The following is a 20,922-nucleotide window of genomic DNA, read 5'->3' on the forward strand; positions in this document are numbered from 1 at the left end:
TATATACAATGGAATATTACTCAGCTATCAGAAAGAACAATTTCTCAACATTTGCTGCAACATGGACGGCACTGGAGGAGATAATGCTAAGTGAAATAAGTCAAGCAGAGAAAGACAATTATCATAGGATTTCTCTCATCTATGGAACATAAGAACTAGGATGATCGGTAGGGGAAGAAAGGGATAAAGAAAGGGGGGGTAATCAGAAGGGGGAATGAAACATGAGAGACTATGGACTATGAGAAACAAACTGAGGGCTACAGAGGGGAGGGGGGTGGGGGAATGGGATAGACCGGTGATGGGTAGTAAGGAGGGCACGTATTGCATGGTGCACTGGGTGTTATACGCAACTAATGAATCATCGAACTTTATATCGGAAACTGGGGATGTACTGTATGGTGACTAACATAATATAATAAAAAAACATTAAGGAAAAATAAATAAAAGGAACATGATCTAAAAATAAATAAATAAAATAAAATTCTGCACAAAAATGATTTCCAACCTAGAATTCTATACGTAACCAAAAATATCGATTCAGTGTCAGGGTTGAGTAAACATATTTCCATGGCATATATTACTCTTTTATTTCTATGAATATATTTATGTGATTACATATATTAAATAACATTCTTGCATGACATCGACACACATACAAAGTTTCATAAAGTCTACCTGTCATGCAACCATTCTCAAGGATATACTGGAGGACACGCTCCCACAAAATGAGGGGGTAAATCAAGAAAGAGGAAGATGCAAGAAGCAGGAAACAGGAAGGAAGACAGAAGATCCCCAAGAAAGGGGATCTGACAGAAGACAGAGGTGAGAAGGATTTCTTGGGGGATGGCAAAGGGAAGGCACCACAGTAATAGCTCTGTGTCAGCTGAGAGCAGCCCTACCAGTCTTCAGCAGGTCAACCAGCTCCAGGAGAGACTTCAGAGATGGGCCACTGATGCCCAGAGTTGAGCCCACCCCCACCTATTACCAGCTGTGTGAACATGAGCCAGACAGCTTTTCTCTATGCCTCAGTTTGCTCTTCTATAAAATGGGAATAACAATGGCACCTACTTCTCAATATTGTTATGAAGATGAGTTAGTATACGTTGTATGCGTATAACACTGCTGGCACACAGTAAACATGATATGAGTGTTTATAATTATTGCCATTATGATTGTGACCTAATACATTTGAATATGCAGAGAGGAGATTGAGACACCTGGGAAGAATTTGGAGTTGAAACATTGATATGTATCTAGTAAAGCAAAGAAATGACTAAGCCAGAAAATTATTAATTCCAGGGAAAAAAGGGGGCGCCTGGGTGGTTCAGTCAGTTAAGGCTCTGCCTTCAGCTCAGGTCATGATCCCACAGTCCTGGGACCGAGTGCCATGTGGGGCTCCTTACTCAGTGGGGAGTCTGCTTCTCCCTCTCCCACTCTGTCTGCTTGTGCTCTCTCTAAGAGATAAATAAAATCTTTAAAAAAGTTCCAGGGAAAAGAAAGAGTTGTGCAGAAATAATAATCACAGCATAGATACTACATGACTCAACTACAAACAGTCACAGTAATAAACACTGATGAGGAATCTGATCAAAACAATAATATTTATAGGCAAATGTGTATGTTAGTGGGGGTGTATAGAAAAGCTAAATCTCCACCCACCATAAAGGAAAGTCAATAGATAATGGCCAAAACTTTTAAAAAAATCGAATCCATTAAAAAGATTAAGAGTGCTTGCCTCCAGGGAGCTAGAATCTGGCAAAAAACAAAGCAGGAAAGAGCCATTTTTAAAAGGTGACTTAGAGAAATCTTTGCCACCCTTTACCACTTGTAAATGAAACTAAAAAGTAATTTCAATTATAAAGTGGCAAAAAATATTCACAAAAATATACAAGAAGCATAATGGGTCACGAACGCTAATATTAAAAAAAAAACCTTGGGGCGCCTGGGTGGCACAGCGATTAAGCGTCTGCCTTCGGTTCAGGGCGTGATCCCGGCGTTGCAGGATCGAGCCCCACGTCAGGCTCCTCCACTGTGAGCCTGCTTCTTCCTCTCCCACTCCCCCTGCTTGTGTTCCCTCTCTTGCTGGCTGTCTCTATCTCTGTCAAATAAATAAAATCTTAAAAAAAAAAAAAAAAACCTTAAAAAATCCATAGGCCATGAACCAGAAATCAAGTAGAAGAAAAACTCTGGAAAGAACACAGACACACGGAGGCTAAACAACATGCTACTGAACCACAAATGGGTCAATCAGGAAATCAAAGAGCAAGTCAAAAAATACATACAAACTCAGGGCGCCTGGGTGGCACAGCGGTTAAGCGTCTGCCTTCGGCTCAGGGCATGATCCCGGTGTTACGGGATCGAGCCCCACATCAGGCTCTTCTGCTATGAGCCTGCTTCCTCCTCTCCCACTCCCCCTGCTTGTGTTCCCTCTCTCGCTGGCTGTCTCTATCTCTGTCAAATAAATAAATAAAATCTTTAAAAAAAAATACATACAAACAGATGAAAATGAAAACACAATGGTCCCAAATCTTTGGGACTCAGCAAAAACAGTTCTAAGACGGAAGCGTATAGAAATACAGGCCTATTTCAAGAAGCAAGAAAAATCCCAAATAAATAACCTAACCTTACACTTAAAGGAGCTCAAGAAAGAACAAACAAAGCCCAAAGCTAGAGAAGGAAATAATAAATATTAGAGCAGAAATTAATGAGATAAAGTCTAAAAAAAAAAAAAACCAACAGAAAAGGGCAATAAAACTAAGAGCTGGTTCTTTGAAAAGATCAGCAAAATTGATAAACCTTGATCTCATCAAGAAAAAAGAAGAGAATACTCAAATCAATAAAATCAGAAATGGAAAAGGAGGGGCGCCTGGGTGGCTCAGTCAGTAAAGCATCTGCCTTTGGCTCAGGTCACGATCCCAGGGTCCTGGGATTGAGCCCCACATCAGGCTCCCTGCTCAGTGGGGAGCCTGCTTCTCCCTCTCCTTCTGCCCCCCACCCCGCTCCTGCTCTCTCTCTCTCTCTCTCTCACTTGGTCACTCTCTATCTCAAATAAATAAATAAAATCTTAAAAAAAAGAAATGAAAAAGGAGACATAACAAGTGACCTCAGAGAAATACAGAGGATCATAAGAGAATATTGTGAAAAATTATATGCCAACAAACTGGACAACCTGGAAGAAATAGATATGTTCCTAGAAACATATATCTCCCAAAATTGATTCAAGAAGAAACAGAAAATTTGAACAGACTGATTAACAGCAATGAAATTGAATCAGTAATCAAAAAAATCCCAACAAACAAAAGTCCAGAACCAGATGGTTTCACAGGTGAATGCTACCAAACATTTAAAAAAGAGTTACTACTGAGGCACCTGGATGGTGCTGTCAGTTGAGCTTCCAACTCTTGGTTTCAGCTCAGGTTGTGATCTCAGGGTCATGGCTTTGCACTCAGCGAGGAGTCCTGCTTAAGATTCTCTCCTCCTCTCCCTCCACTCCCTCTGCCCTTAATCTTTCTCTCTCAAATAAATAAATAAATAAATCTTTTTAAAAATTAAAAAAAAAAAGAGTTACTACCTATTCTTCTCAAACTATTCCAAAAAATAGAAGAGGAAAGAAAACTTCCAAATTCATTCTACAAGGCCAGCATTTCCCTGATACCAAAACAGACAAGGACACTACAAAAAAAAAGAGAGCTGCAGGCCAATATCTCTGATGAACATAGATGCAAAAATCCTCAACAAAATATAAGCAAACTGAATCCAACAACGTATTAAAAAAATCCTAACCCTAATCCTAACCCACAGTCAACTGAAATTTATTCCAGGGATGCAAGCATGGTTTAATATTCACAAATCAGTCAGTGTCATACATCACATTAACAAGAGAAAGGATAAAAACCATATGACAACAGATGCAGAAAAAGCATTTGACAAAGTACATCCATTCATCACAAAAACTCTCAATAATGTGGGTTTAGAGGGAACACGCTTCAACATAATAAAGGCCATATGTGAAAAACTCACAGCTCACATCATAGTTAATGGTGAAAACCTGAAAGCTTTTCCTCTAAGATCAGGAACAAGACAGGATATCCAGTCTCACCACTTTTTTCAAAAAGATTTTACTTATTTATTTGAGACAGACAGAGAGAGAGAAGGAGTGGGGTGGACCAGAGGGAGAGGGAGAAGCAGAATCCCTGCTGAGCAGGGAGCCCACCATGGGCTCGAACCCAGGACCCTGGGATTATGACCTAAGCTGAAGGCAGATGCTTAACTGACTGAGCACCCAGACGCCCCTACACTCACCACTTTTATTCAACATACTAGAAATCCTAGACATAGCAATCAGACAATAAAAAGAAATAAAAGACATCCAAGGAAGTAAAATGTCACTATTTGCAGATGACATGATACTATATATAGAAAACCCTGAAGATTTCACCAAAAAACTATGAGAACTCATAAATAAATTCAGTAAAGTCACAGGATACAAATCAATATACAGAAATCTGTTACATTTCCATACACTAATAATGAAGTAGCAGAAAGAGAAATTGAGAAAATAATCCTATTTATAATTGCACCAAAAGTACCTGGGAAAAATTTTTACCAAGGAGGTAAAAGATCTACACTCTGAAAACTATAAAACACTGATTAAAAAAACTGAACATGACACAAACAAAAGGAATGATACACTAAGCTCATGGACTGGAAGAATTAATATTGTTAAAATGTCCATATTATGCAAAGTGAGCTACAGATTCAATGCAATCCCTATCAAAATACCAGATAGCTTTCATAGAACTCAAATAATCCTAAATGTTGCATAGAACCACAAAAGGCCCCAAACAGCCAAAGCATCCTTGAGAAAGAACAAAGCTGGAGGTATCACAATTCCAGATTTCAATATATACTACAAGTCTGTAGCAATCAAAACAATATAGTACTGGCATAAAAATGGATACATAGATCAAAAGAACAGGACAGAGAGCCCAGAAATAAACCCACATCTACATGGTCAACTGATTTATAAACAAAGGGAGGTAAGAACATAGAATGGGGAGAAAACTGTCTTTTCAATAAATGGTGCTCAGAAAACTGGACAGCTACATGCAAAATAATGAAAATGGGCCACTTTCTTACAACATATATAAAAATAAACTCAAAATGGATGAAAGACCTAAATGTGAGACCTGAAACCACAAAACTCCTAAAAGAAAACACAGGAAGTAATCTCTTGGACATTGCCCTTAGCAACATATTTATGGGTATGTCTCCTGAGGCAACAGAAACAAAAGCAAAAATAAACTATTGGGACTATACCAAAATAAAAAGGTTTTGCACGGCAAAGGAAACCATCAACAAAACAAGAATCCAAACTAGTGAATGGGAAAGGATATGTGCAAATATATCTCCAATAAGGGGTTAATATCCAAAATATACAAAGAACGTATACAATTCAACACCAAAAAACCCCCAAATCATTAAAACTAGGCAGAGGACCTGAAGAGATACTTTTCCAAAAAAAGACATCAGATGACCAACAGGCACATGAAAAGATGCCCAACATCACTAATTATCAGGAAAGTGCCAAACAAAACCACAATGAGGTGTCACCTCACACCAGTCAGAATGGCTAGAATCAAAAAGACAAGAAATAACAAGTGTGGGTGAGGGTGTGGAGAAAAGGGAACCCTTGTGCGTTGGTGGTGGGAATGGAAATGGGAGCAATCACCTTGGTAGATGGTATGGCGGGTACTCAAAAAATTAAAAATAGTATTACTACATGATCCACTGATGCCAAGACTGGGTATTTACCCAAGAAAATGAAAATACTTATTCAAAAAGATATAGGCACCCCTATGTGTATTGAAACATTATTTACATTAGTTAAGAATCTTAACATTAGTTAAGATTAAGGAAGCAGAGGCGCCTGGGTGGCGCAGTCGTTAAGCGTCTGCCTTCGGCTCAGGGCGTGATCCCGGCGTTCTGGGATCGAGCCCCACGTCAGGCTCCTCCACTGTGAGCCTGCTTCTTCCTCTCCCACTCCCCCTGCTTGTGTTCCCTCTCTCGCTGGCTGTCTCTCTCTGTCAAATAAATAAATAAAATCTTTAAAAAAAAAGATTAAGGAAGCAACCCAAGTGTCCATTAATAGATGAATGGATAAAGAAGATGTGGTAAACACACACAGACACACACACACACACACACACACACACACACACACTGGAATGTTACTCAGCCATAAAAAAGAATGAAATCCTGGGGCTCCTGGCTGGCTCAGTTGGTGGGGCCTGTGACTCGATCTTGGGATTGTGGGTTTAAGCCCCATGTTGGGTATAGAGATTACTTAAAAATAAAATCTTAAAAAAAAAGAATGGACAGGAGATCACACAAGGAAAATACTTCCCCAGAGCCACTGACTGGGAAAATGAGAGGGGCTGATTATTGTGAGTTTTTATAACCAGCAGAGCTCAAAGACTGGAGTTTTAGAGGTCCATGTCATGGCTGGTGTGGAGCCCAGCAGATGCTGCAGTGTTCCTGTAGAGGAGGGAGGAGGCCTCAGGGCCGACGGTGTGGTCTGAGGATTCCCTGGGACACACTGGGAGAGACGGTTCCCCTTCTTGGAGGGCACCTGGGAGAGGTGGCCTTGCCTCTCAGGGGACAAAAGAGCCAGAAGGCACCATTGTGCTCCCCTGCTATTTAGCATAGGAACAGAGACACCTGCTGAGGGTGGCTTACCTGGACACTGGTTTTTGGTTGCGCTTTACTCTAAACTCCAAGCTCCTGTAAGTTGGTGCAACTGCCCTTTTGGGAGAAACTGGCACCAGCCCCAGTGTGTCAAGACCCACCCCCAGAGGACCAGTGAATGACCGCACCATGCTGGGTCCCCAAAGTTTGGAGTTTTGAAACTCAACCGGCCTGCCTGGGATAAAAGACAGGTGCACTGCACTGCCGGGCAGGCAGGTGGCCCGGACACAGACAGGGTGAAGGCAGGGATCTGAGGGACACCCGGGACACAGGAAGGGAGAGTGTTTGCTCTTCTTTGAGGGCTTCCCAGACAGCAATGGGAACGCACTCCCCACTCTGGGGATGAGGGAGAGGACTGGTGCGATTTTTCTTTCCCACCCATCAGCATGGACCGAAGTCAGGGAGCAGCACAGCGCCAACAGTGGAGGCCTGAGCCCTTACAACAAGACCCACCCCGCTATGCTCTACAGGTGCTTCTTTACTAGGGCAAGTGTGCCTGAGACCCAAAGCAGTGGGCCCATCCCCCAGAACACCAGCACAAACCCCCACATATACCACATCTCTTGACCACAAGAAGCCGCAAAGCTTCAGTTCTACTGGAAATAGCATCAGGTCTCTTTTAACAAGCAGACCCTGGAGCACACAGAGTTAAAACTCGCCAAACTCTGGACAAGGTCCAAACACTCCCCACTGCAGGCAAGGAGAAACTCTGCAGAGGACTAACCAGAGGGGAAGAGCAGCAAAAACACAGCAGCAGAGCGCAAACAGTATACACGAGGGATGCTTCCTAAAGCGCTAGGCCCTGGACAGTGTATGACCTCTTCTTCACTAAGCCATTACTCTCAGAAGCAAGAAACATTACAGGATTTCCTAACACAGAGAAGAAAACATAGACCTAGGGGTGCCTGGGTGGCTCGGTCGGTTCAGCATCTGATTCCGCTCAGGTCATGATCCCGGGGTCCTGGGATCAAGCCCCACATCAGGCTCCTTGCTCAGTGGGGAGTTTTCTTCTCCCTCTCCCTCTGCGCCTCCCCACTGTTGGTGCTCTCTCTCTCTGTGTCTCAAATAAATAAATAAAATATTTCAAAAAAAAAAAGAAACAAAAAACAAAACAGAGACCTAGACAAAATGCCAAGTTGGAGGATTCATCCCAAAAGAAAGAACAAGACAAGGTCATGGCCAGGGATTTAACTGAAATAGATATAAGTAAAATGCCTGATCCAGGATTCAAAGCAACAATCATAAGGATACCAGCTGGGCTTGTGAAAAGCATACAAGACACCAGAGAAACCCTGGCTGCAGAGATAAAAGACCTAAAAACTAGTCAGGCCAAAATAAAAAATGCTATAACTGGTGAGATGTGAAATGGATTGGATGTAATGACCACAAGGATGGAAGAAGCAGAGGCATAAGTAAGTGATACAGAAGATAAAATTATGGAAAATAATGAAGCTGAAAAGAAGAGGGAACAAAAAATACTGGATCACAAATGTAGAATTAGGAACTCAGCAACTCCATAAAGTGTAATAACATTCATATTATAGGAGTCCCAGAGAAGAAAAGAGGGAAAATGGCGTGGAGGTTTATTTGAGGAAATTATAGCTGGAAATGTCCCTAATCTGGGGAAGGAAACAGACATCCAAATCCAGGAGGCACAGAGAACTCCATCAAAATCAACAAAAGCAGGCCAACACCAAGATACATTGTAGTACAATTTGCAAAATACAGAGAAAAGGAAAAAATCCTAAAAGCAGCAAGGGAAAAGAAGTCCCTAACTTATAAGGGAAGACAAGAAAGGTTAGCAGCAGATTTTGCCACAGAAACCTGGCAGTCCAGAAGAGAGGGGCAGGATATATTCAATGTGCTAAATGGGAAAAATATGCAGCCAAGAATACTTTATCCAGCAATGCTTTCATTCAGAATAGAAGGAGAAGTAAGAGTTTCCCAGACAAACAACAACTAAAGGAGTTCAAGACCACTAAACCAGCCCTGCAAGAAATATTAAAGGGGACTCTTTGCATGGGAAAGAAAGACCAAAAGCAACAAAGACTAGAAAGGAACAGAGAAAAGCTCCAGAAACAACCACTTAACAAATAATACAATGGCAACAAATTCATATCTATCAATAATCACTCTGAATGTAAATGGACTACACGCCCTGATCAAGAGACATGGGGTACCAAAATGGATTGAAAAAACCAAGACAGTCATTTTAGACCCAAAGACACCACCAGATTAAAAGGGAGGGAGTGGAGCACCATCTATCATGCTAATGGACATCAAAAGAAAGCCGGAGTAGCAATACTTACATCAGACAAATTGGATTTTAAAACAAAGACTGTAACAAGAGATGAAGAAGGGCATTATATCAGAATTAAGGGGTCTATCCATCAAGAAGATCTAACAACTGTAAATATTTATGCCCCAACTTGGGAGCATCCAAATATATAAATCAATTAATAACAAACACAAAGAAGCTCATTGCGGGGCGCCTGGGTGGCTCAGTCGTTAAAGCGTCTGCCTTCGGCTCAGGGCATGATCCCGGCATTATAGGATCGAGCCCCACATCAGGCTCCTCCGCTATGAGCCTGCTTCTTCCTCTCCCACTCCCCCTGCTTGTGTTCCCTCTCTCGCTGGCTGTCTCTATCTCTGTTGAATAAATAAATAAAATCTTAAAAAAAAAAGAAGCTCATTGCTAGTAATACAATAATCATAGGGGACGTCAACACCCCACTTACAGCAACGGACAGATCATCTAAGCAGAAGATCAACAAGGAAACAACGGCTTTGAATAACACACTGGACCAGATGGATACATTCAAAACACTTCATCCTAAAGCCACCAAATATACATTCTTTTCGAGTGTACATGAGACGTTCTCCAAAACAGATCACATACCGGGTCACAAATTAGGCCTCAACCAGTACCAAAGACACTGAGATCGTACCATGCATATTTTCAGACCACGACGTTGTGAAACTTCAAGTCAACCACAAGAAAAAATGTGGAAAGACCACAAATACATGGAGGTTAAAGAACATCCTACTAAAGAGTGAATGAGTTAACTGGGAAATTAAAGAAGAATTTTAAAAATACATGGAACCAAATGAAAACGAAAACACAACAGTCCAAAATCTCTGCAGCAAAAGCAGTCCTAAGAGGGAAGTATACAGCAGTACAGGCCTACCTCAAGAAGCAAGAAAAATCTCAAACATACGACCTAACCTTATACCTAAAGGAGCTAGAAAAAGAACAGCAAATGAAGTCTAAAGCCAGCTGAAGAAGGGAAGTAATAAAGATTAGAGCAGAAATAAATAATATAGAAACAAAAAAAAGTAGAATAGATCAATGAAACTAGGATCTGGCTCTTTCAAAGAATTAACAAAATTGATAAACCCCTACCCAGACTTATCAAAAAGAAGAGAACAGACTCAAATAAATAAAATCACAAATGACAGAGAAGAGATCACAACAAATACCACAGAAATACAAACAATTATAAGAGAATATTATGAAAAATTATATTCCTAGAAACTTACAAACTACCAAAGCTGAAACAGGAAAAAAGAGAAAATTTGAACAGACTGATAACCAGCAAACAAATTGAATCAGAAATCAAAAGTCTCCCAATAAACAAAAACAAGGGCCAGATGGCTTCCCCGGAAAATTCTACCAGACATTTAAAGAAGAGTTAATACCTATTCTCCAAAAACTATCCCAAAAAATATAAATGGAAGGAAAACTTCCAAACTTATTCTACAAGGCCAGTATTACCTTGATTCCAAAACCAAAGACCCCACTAAAAAGGAGAATTACAGGCCAATATCCCTGATGAACATGGATGCAAAAATGCTCAACAACATACCAGCAAATGAACCCAACAGAACTTTAAAGGACTCATCCACCACAATCAAGTGGGATTGATTCCTGGGCTGCAGGGGTGGGTCGATGACCACAAAGCAATCAACATGATACACCACATTAATAAAAGAAAGGATAAGAACCATATGATCCTGTCAATAGATGCAGAAAAATCATTTGACAAAATACAGCACCCTATCTTGATAAAAACACTCAAGAAAGTAGGGTAGAAGGAACATATCTCAACATCATAAAGATCGTATACGAAAGACCTACAGCTAACATCATCCTCAGTGGGTAAAACTGAAAGCTTTTTCCCTACGGTCAGAAACAACACAGGGATGCCCACTCTCACCAATGTTATTTAACAGAGTACTGGAAGTTCTAGTCTCAGCAATCAGACAACAAAAAGAAATAGCAGGCATCCAAATCGGCAAGGAAGAAGTCAGACTTTCACTATTTGCAGATGACACGATACTGTATGTAGAATACCTGAAAGACTCCACCAAAAAATTGCTAGAACTGATACACAAATTCAGTAAAGTCACAGGAGACAAAACCAATACACAGAAATCTGTTGCATTTTTATATACCAATAATGAAGCAGCAGAAAGAGAAAGTCAAGAAATTGACCCCATTTACAATTGTACAAAAAACATAAGATACCTAGGAATGAACCTAACCAAAGAGGTAAAGGATCTGTACTCTGAAAACCACAGAACACTTATGAAGGAAATTGAAGAGGACACAAAGAAATGGGAAAGCATTCCACACTCATGGATTGGAAGAACAAACATTATAAAAATGTCTTTACTATCCAAAACAATCTACACATTTAATGCAATCCCTATCAAAATAACACCAGCATTTTTCACAGAGCTAGAACAAAAAATTCTGAAATTTGTATGGAACCAGAAAAGACCCCGAATACACAAAGCAATCCTGAAAAAGAAAAACAAAACTGGAGGCATCACAATTCCAGACTTCAAGCTCTATTACAAAGCTGTAATGGTCAAGGCAGTATGGTACTGGCACAAAACCAGATACACAGATCAATGGAACAGAATACAGAACCCAGAAATGGACCCACGACTATATGGTCAATTAATCTTTGACAAAGCAGGAAAGAATATCCAGTGGAAAAAAGACAGTCTCTTCAACAAATGATGCTGGGAAAACTGGACACCAACATGCAAAAGAATGAAACTGGACCCCTTTCTTACACCATCCACAAAAATAAATTCAAAATGGATGAAAGACCTAAATGTGAGACAGGAATCCATGAAAATCCTAGAGGAGAACACAGGCAGCAACCTCTGCAACCTTGGCCGCAGCAACTTCTTGCTAGACACGTCTCTGAAGGCAAGGGAAACAAAAGCAAAAATGAACTATTGGGACTTCATCAAGATAAAAAGCTTCTGCACAACAAAACAATCAACAAAACTAAAAGGCAACCTACAGAATGGGAGAAGATATTGCAAAGGACATAACAGATAAAGGGCTTGTATCCAAGATCTATAAAGAACTTATCAAACTCAACACCCATAAAACAAATATCCAGTTAAGAAATGGGCAGAAACAGGAATAGACATTTCTCCAAAGAAGACATCCAGATGGCCAACAGACACATGAAAAGAGGCTCAACATCACTCATTATCAGGGAAACACAAATCAAAACGACAGTGAGATACCACCTCTATATATAGATATAGACATAGATATAGATACAGATATAGATATAGATATATAGGGGCGCCTGGGTGGCACAGCAGTTAAGCGTCTGCCTTTGGCTCAGGGCGTGATCCCGGCGTTATGGGATCAAGCCCCACATCAGGCTCTTCTGCTATGAGCCTGCTTCTTCCTCTCCCACTCCCCCTGCTTGTGTTCCCTCTCTCGCTGGCTGTCTCTATCTCTGTCGAATAAATAAATAAAATCTTTAAAAAAAAAAAAGATATAGCTATATATCACCGACTATTACTGAGCCATAAAAAAGAATGAAATCTTGCCATTGACAATGGTGTGGACAGAGCTAGAGAGTATCATGCTAAGCGAAATAAGTCAGAGAAAGTCAAATACCATATGATTTCACATATATGCGGAATCTGAAAAATAAAACAAACAAATCAAAAAACCAAAAACAAACAGATTCCTAAATACAGAGAACTGGTGGTTGCCAGAAGAGAGGTCGATGGGGTAACGGCAAAATAGATAAGGGGGAGTAAGAGTACAAACTTCCAGGTGTAAAATAAGTAAGTCATAGGAGTGAAAGGTAAGGCATAATAATACTGTAATAACATTGAATGGTGACAGACAGCGATTACACGTATTGTGGTATTTAGTAATGCATAAAACTTTCCAATCAATATGTTGTACATCTGAGGGGCGCCTGGGTGGCTCAGTCGGTTAAGTGTCTGACTCTTGATTTCGCCTCAGGTCACGATCTCAGGGTTGTAAGATTGAGCTCTGCATCGGGCTCCGCACTGGGCGTGGAGCCTGCTTAAGATTCTCTCTCTCCCTCTGCCCCTCTCTGCAGCCCCCCTCTAAAAAATATGTTGTATATCTGAGAATAATATAACACGGTCTGTTAATTATCCTTCAATAAAAAAATCCATAAGCTAAGATAAATAAAGCAGCAATTGACAAGAGAAGAAAATTCACACAAGGGAAATGAACGAGCAATAAAAATTCCCTGATTATGTTGCTTGCTTAAGGAACAAGTCATACAGATTAAAATAATGAGATACTATCTTTCATTCTGGATGAATTCCTGGCCCTGGGCACCTCTCCCTCCTCACCTCACAGGAGTTGTCACATCTCCCCACAGCTAGAGCCAGGGACGGCCTGGGAGAGCTCTGGTTGGCTGGCATATTCCTGCTGGGCCTCAGCCCTCCAGCTCTCTTGCTGCTGCTCCTTCCACGAGCCTGAAGCCAAGTGGGGTCCGTGGACTCAGATCAGAGCTGCTGGAGCCAAAAGGAAGTTCCTGCAGTCTCCACTATGGGGTCTGGCCCACAGGCTCAACAGAGACTCCAAGAAACCTGGAAACACAGTGTCCACATGGTCCGTCATTCAGCATTCACCCCACAAATGCTTCCTGGGGGCACCAAGATACAGTTCCTGGCCTTCGAAACTGCAGGGTAGACAAAGTCCAGTCAATACCTATTCTCATCATTCATCAAAATGAAATATGAGAAAGGCCATGAGATTTAGACGAACATTATTAAAGCCTTAAATTCTCGCTCGGCCAACTTTTAGCTATGAGAATATAAAAATGTTTCTACAGTTTTCTTTTCAAAATGAGTCAAAACTATTCACCTCAAGGGGTTTGCGAAAATTAAATGAGATGATTTGTAAGGCACTTGGCAGCAGGCTGGCCCCAGGAAACATTTAATTCACATTAGCAAGTATTGTCATTACAAGGGATCAGGTAACATGCAGAAGGGGGTACCTCACTTAATTTGCACAATGATCCTCTCACCCACGTGTTGCCGTAATTATTATTATTTCATTTTCTGCACACAGAAACAGAGGCTTAGTGATATTAAGTCAAACCCGGTCTACCCGGCTTCAAAATGTACATTCTCAACACTACAACACACAGTACCTTTTGTGTGGTAGGCTTAAAATAAACATGGCTCTGTTTAACAGATGTTGAAAACATGACTGTGATTTGGAACCAAAAAAAAGAGAACAGAGTTTCTTAAAACAAAAGAGATATGCCGTAAGGAAAATGCTAATAGCCTGGGCCTATAAATGTTTTAACTACCTCAAAATATTCAGAGGTAAAACTGTTTCTCCTTTTACAGGATCTAGGGAGGAGAGGGGGTCTCTGTGTCTATGCTGCAGAACAATTTTATTATGATCGACTAATAGAAGCACCATGGATTTAGTTTTTCTTATTGGGAAAGGGAAAGTATCCTTTATAAAATGAAGAGGACCTTAAGAAAACAAAAGTAAGAAATGAGATAAAGAGGAAACAAGAAAGTAAATAAGGAATAAAATAAAAAGCATGAACAAGTTGAATTTTAAACACATAAACATGTTATATCAAAGAAAGAGAGACTATGCTTTCCTTCCTTATGCCCACGGAACTTGTACAAAATTCCAATAAATAACTTAACCATGAAGAAAATCTGGTAGGGGCACCCGGGCAGCTCAATTGGTTAAGTAAAGCAACTGACTCTTGGTTCCGGCTCAGGTCATGATCTCATGGGTCTTGGGATCGAGCCCCGTGTAGGGCTCTGTGCTCAGCGGGGAGTCTGCTTGAAAGAGTCTCTCCCTCTGACCCTCCCCCCTTGCTCACTGACTCTCTCTCTAATAAATAAATCTTTTTAAAAAAGAAAATCTGGTAGATGTTTTAATGTTGGGAATTGACAGGCTACATGGTCTGATGATAAGATGTTCAACATCATTAGTCATTAAGGAAATGCAAAGCAAAACCAAAGTATTCCATTCATTAGGGGACCGCTTCATATCCACGAGGATGGCTAAAATAAGGGGGAGGGGGAGACAATAACAGGTATTGGTGAGATGTGAATAAGTTGGAGCTCTCATATATTGCTGGTAGAACTGTGAAATGGTATAGCCACTCAGACAAACAGTTTGGCAGTTTCTCAAAATGTTACACATAGAGTCACCATATGATCTGGCAATTCTACTTGTAGGTACCTCACCAAGACAAATGGAAACACATGTCCACTCCAAAACTTATATATACAACCATTCACAGCAGTATTATTCATAATAGTCAAAAAGTGGAAACCACCTAAATGTCCACCAATTGAAAATGGATAAACAAAATTTATATATCCATACAATGGAATATTATTTGGCAATTAAAAAGAACTATTGATACATGCTATAACACGAATAAACCTTGAAGTCATTATCTTATGTGAAAGAAGCCACAAAAGGCCACATATTTTATGATTCCATTTATGTGAAATATTCAGAATAGGCAAATACATAGACACAGAAAATTGGTTAGTAGTTGCCCAGTCAGGGGGTGTGGGGTGGCATGAATGGTGAATGTCTGCTAATGTGTACAAGGTTTCTTTCCAGAGGTATTGAAAATATCCTGAAATTAGATTGTGGTGATGATTGTACAACTCTGTGAATGTACTAATAACCTCTGAACTGTATGCTCTAAATGGATGAATTTTATGGTACTGGAAAATATCTAAATCTATTTTGTATACCTAAATAAATCTGTTTTAAAAGAAAAGGAAGACTTAACTAAATAACCCAGGATCAAAGTGGGAAGTCAATACCGAAGCTACACAATTTTTACCAGAAGTCATGGAACACACTAAAGCCATATAGAGTGAAATTTAGAGCTTTAAATGGCTTGATTTTAATTAAAAATAAATATAACAAAAAAGAGCTATGTATTCAACCTAAAATATTAGAATTAGAAAAAACAAAACTAGGCAAAGCCCCCCCAAAATAAACTAGTCATTAATAAAAATAAAATCTTAAATAATTCAAATAAATATAATAGGGGGTTTAAAGAAAACAAAGAGCTGGTCCTTTGAAATGACCAATGTCATAGATAATCCCCTAGCAAACCAGATAAAGGAGAAGAGTTGTTTGTTTGTTTGTTTAAGATTTTATTCATTTATTTGAGAGAGAGTGTGTGTGTGAGAGAGAGAGCACAAGCAGGGAAAGCTGCAGAGGGAAAGAGAGAAGCAGGCTTCCCACTGAGGAGGGAACCTGACACGGGGCTCAATCCCAGGACCCCGAGCCCATGACCTGAGCCAAGGCAGATGCCCAACCGACTGAGCCACCCAGGCGCCCCAAGAAGACTTCGAAAAAAAAAAAAAATATATATATATATATATATACACACACACAATATGGAAATATATACATGGAAAATCTTTCTCAGACAGGGCATTGTTTCAAAGTAGTTATTATGGGAGATTATGCATAACTGTATAGCAACATATTTTGATACTGATGTGAAACAGGTGCTTCTCTAGCAAGGTGTAAATTATACAAAGTTAATACAGGAAAAAACAGAAGAGAACAATAAATGTAAAAGAGACCAGGAAAAAAATGACATAAGACAACAAATACAAATAGTACGACTCTGACATGTAGAAAGGAAAGGCAAATAGCCCATGGATCTCAGGGCCTGAGGAACAACACACTGGTGAGTTCCCTAGGTTTCCTTCTCCTCCCATATATCACAAACGGGACACTGGAGAACCTTATAACTCAGAACTGTCAACAGGCACAGACGAAAAAGCTCTGAGAAATGCCTACTTCCCTTAATCACAGGACCAAGAAGAGGGTGGCCTAACTAAACATACCACCCCACTCCAGCCAAATACTAACAGAATACACATTCTCTTCAAGCACCCATGCAACATTACCCAAGACATATCACACCCAGGGTCATAAAACCAACCTCAATAAATTGAAATCTTATGGTAAATGTCCTCTAATATCATCAAACTAGAAATCAATAATAGAAAGATAACAGGAAAGTCTCCAAACACTTGAAAATTAGACAATACATTTCTATATCATCCATGGACCAAAGAGATGGTCTCAAGCCAAATTAAAAAGTAACGAATGAAAATAAAAATACAACACATCAAAATTTGGGGGATGCAGATAAAGCAGTGTCGAGAGGGAAATTTATAGTACTAAATGTTTATATAAGAAAAGAATGAAGGTCTTAACTCTTAAGACCTCAAGAATTCACGATGTCAAATCAATAATTTAAGCACCCATCTCAAGAAACTAGAAAAAAGAACAAAGTAAACCCAAAGCAAGCAGAAGGAAGGAAATAAGAGCATGAATCAATGAAACTGAAAACACTTACCAATTGTTGAATCATTTCTGTTGTACACCTGAAACAAACAAAAAGAGTTGAGATGAAATATATATGTAAATACAGGAAAGAAAGAAAGAAACTGAAAACAGAAAATACACACAATCACTGAAACCAAAAGCTGGTTCTTTGAAAAGATTGATAAAATTGGTAATCCTCTAGCAAGACAGATAAAGATGAAAAGAAACAAGATACAAATTACCAATATCAGAACTGAAACACAAGACAGAACTACAAATGCTGCAGCCATTAAAACGAAAGTAAGGGAATACCACAAACAACTTAAATGCACATAAATTCAACAACTGGGATGAAATAGTCCAATTCTCCACAAAACACAAACTCCTACAACTCACCCACTATTAAATATATACTCTGAAAAAAATTAAATAATCTGAAGTCATATAACTACTACAGAAGTTGAGGCCATCATCAAAAAGCTTCCAAAAGGAAATGTCCAGGCCCAGATGGTTTCAATGGAGGATTCTACCAAATGGTTAAAGGAAAAATTAGCATAATTCTACATAATCTCTTCCAGAAAATACAAAAGGAGAGAATATTTCCTACCTCATCCTATGAGGCCAGTACTACCCTAATGCTAAAACCAGACACAAACCATATGGAAAACTCAAATTGTTGACCATTATCTTTCATAAACCAAGTCGCAGAAAATCCTCAAGAAACAAACAAACAAAAAATAAAGGCAATAGCTAAAGCATTCCTGCAACATAAAAAAAGAATTATACACCACAACCAAATGAGATTTATTCCAGGAATGTAAGGCTGGTTCAACTCAGAAATCAATCAGTGCATTCTCCCAGATTAACAAGCTAAAGAAGAAAAATCATAAGATCATATAAATTCATACAGTACTGACAAATTTCAACACCCATTCATGATAAAACTAGACAGACACATAGATCAATGGAACAGAATAAAGAACCTAAAAATAGCCCCACTCAAGTATGTGCAATTTATTTTTCACAAAGGTGCAAAACAAGTAAAGAAAGGAAGGATAGTCTTCAACAGATGGTGCTTGAGTAATTGGACACTCAAACAGACGAGCTTAAATCTGACTCTCACACTTTATACAAAACTGAACTCAAAATGCATCATGAACAGCAGGAAGGAGAAACGGACCAATCACCAACACACTGGAGAATTTCTCTCTCTGTAACAGGAGAAAAGGACAACAAAGAGTGTAAATTTTGTATGACACAGTTGGCAACTAAACAACTACATATTAGTTTTGATTAAAATATGGAACATTTATAAAAATTCACCGTGGCCTAGGCCATGAGTCTCCTCCTGTTTCAAGGAATGAGCTTCACGTACACATTTTTCTGACCACAGAAAACTAAGGCTAGAAATCTATTAAAAAGATAAACTTTTGGAAACTAAAAACGCACTTCTAAGTAACTCGTGGGCAGAAGAAAAATCGACTCTTAGGGAACACTTAGAACATAATGCACCAAACCTTGTGGGTCTTAGAGTGAACTTCAGGACCTTAACGTTGAGAGAAGAGGAAAACCTGCAAAATAATGATCAAATCACCCAACTCAGTTAGACAACCGATTCCACCACTGACCACACAGAATTCCCCAACACTCACGCTCCCCGGGGCCCCATCACCTCCACATCCCTTCGACACAGAGCACTGAGATCCTTCTGACAACTATTAAAGCACTGCTGAGAACCGGAGCCGCTTCCGGTCACCACCCCTAGCACCGCCCCTTCTCAGGGTTTGGGGCGACGAACGAAGGGGGCGTGGTCCTGCACACGCGCAAAACCACATTCGAAGCCGCTATCAGCCCAGAGTCAACATGGGGCTGTTACGGGATCGGTGCTTTGGAGCTTTCCGTGCCCCTCGGCCGCGTTGTCAGGCGGGGAACATGGCCGCGCCCAGGTTGCGCTTCCCCGTGGGGTGCGCCATGTTGGAGGAGTGATCATTCCGTAACGAGGATAAGGAAGCCTCTAAACTCACAGAGCAGAGCAGTGGAGCTGCCCCAGTGGCGGGGAGCATGGGTGGCGACGTTCTTTTGGGCGGTCTTCCTGGAGGAGGGGTCTTTGGATCTGCACTCTGGATCTGTGCAATAATGTTCAGAGAAGCTGAAGGGCCTCTGGAAAGACGCAGAGGTGCCAGTGGCTGTTCTCTCCTGGCATATACCACACGATGTGAAAGGGGGGGGGGAAGTCAGACTGGTTTACAGTCCTCTCCTGGAACATACCACGAGCGAAGAAGGGGAAGAAATTGAGGGTGTGCAAGCCTCCTAGGCTATAGCACTGACATCTAACAGATTCCCCTCTGTTGTGCTTGTAGGGGTTGGCTGCGGGGTCTGAATGCTCACATAGTCTACATTATCTCCCATTCCAGCAACCCCAGATGAAATAAAATATGTACCAATAATACTTGTTGATTTTTTCCTTAATCTAAAGCAATATGTCAGTAAAAACATCTTTAGGAAACTATTATTTTTATTTCCACATAAAATAAAATCTGCATAGTGATAGTGCCCTTTGAAAATATAGCTTTAAGACAAGACTGATTGCCCTTCAACCAGTTTGCTGCCGCTAATATTACTTCTAATACAGAAATTCTGGAGATGCCCATACCCTTCTAGGAGATGTCACTGGGGTAGAAAGAGAAGAAGTCCTGTTGCCCTTTCTTGGGAATGCCTACTTTTCCTTCAAAACCAAGTTCAAATATCTTCTCCTCCAGGGAGTCCTCCTGACTGAGGTAGAAGGCTCTGTACCCCGCTGAAGGCTTTTCTAAATCCTCAGGTGAGGAAGGTATTTTGAGGGGACCTGACATGGGCTCAGGTATGGACTTACTGGATGCTCTCAGTCGTCACATCCCCTCTGGGGCTCAGTTTCACAATCTGGAATGTAAGGGTGTCCTACTCAGCCTGAGACCATCTGGGACTAATCTGTAGTCTGACAGATCCATCCATCAATGAGGGAGACCACACACCAGAGGAACCATGGAACCACTAAACAAAAGAAAAGATAGAGTTACAGGATTCTGAGGAATAGTGAAGTTCAGATGAAATAGAAATGAAGCAGTGTTTTGGTGATGGTAAAGCAAGTGTGAACCGCAAAGTGAACTGAGTCCTGTTTTCCTGAAAACAATAAAGTTATGATAGATGTAGAATGTTGTGTCTAGATACCCCTCAGCGTTGGAAATCCTGGCTGCTTCTTTGTGTCTAAATGACTAAGGGTCTCCGGCAAAAGTAGGATGTTTCATTTGTACTGATACTGTTTCAAAAGGCAGCTTTCTGGGGCGCCTGGGTGGCTTAGTCGTTGAGCGTCTGCCTTTGGCTCAGGGCGTGATCCCAGGGTCCTGGGATCGAGCCCCACATCAGGCTCCCTGCTCTGCTGGAAGCCTGCTTCTTCCTCTCCCACTCCCCCTGCTTGTGTTCCCTCTCTCGCTGGCTGTCTCTTTGTCAAATAAATAAATAAAATCTTTAAAAAAAAA

General features: G+C 40.4%; 1 protein-coding gene across 8 annotated transcripts in view; it reads right to left on the reverse strand.

Annotated features, from left to right (window-relative positions):
* The window catches only part of ZNF81 (zinc finger protein 81), a 352,185-nt gene that overhangs the window by 87,557 nt on the left and 243,706 nt on the right, over positions 1–20,922 (reverse strand). Inside the window, exons 1-4 of one of the 8 annotated variants that reach the window (XM_040632360.1) lie at positions 19,080–19,937; positions 18,925–18,978; positions 17,439–17,466; positions 13,405–13,644 (exon numbers count right to left, since the gene is read on the reverse strand). The exons of 1 other annotated variant lie outside the window; for it this stretch is intronic. In XM_040632360.1, coding sequence (XP_040488294.1) covers positions 13,405–13,476 — 72 coding nt within the window. In that variant the 5' untranslated portion in view covers positions 13,477–13,644; positions 17,439–17,466; positions 18,925–18,978; positions 19,080–19,937. Of the gene's footprint in view, positions 1–13,404; positions 13,645–17,438; positions 17,467–18,549; positions 18,619–18,924; positions 19,938–20,922 lie in introns of those variants that run through there. 6 more of the 8 variants (XM_040632361.1, XM_040632351.1, XM_040632358.1 and 3 more) reach the window with 6 other exon arrangements.

This window comes from Ursus maritimus (genome assembly GCF_017311325.1).
Source record: "Ursus maritimus isolate PB19 chromosome X unlocalized genomic scaffold, ASM1731132v1 scaffold_X1, whole genome shotgun sequence".
Lineage (NCBI taxonomy): Eukaryota > Metazoa > Chordata > Mammalia > Carnivora > Ursidae > Ursus > Ursus maritimus.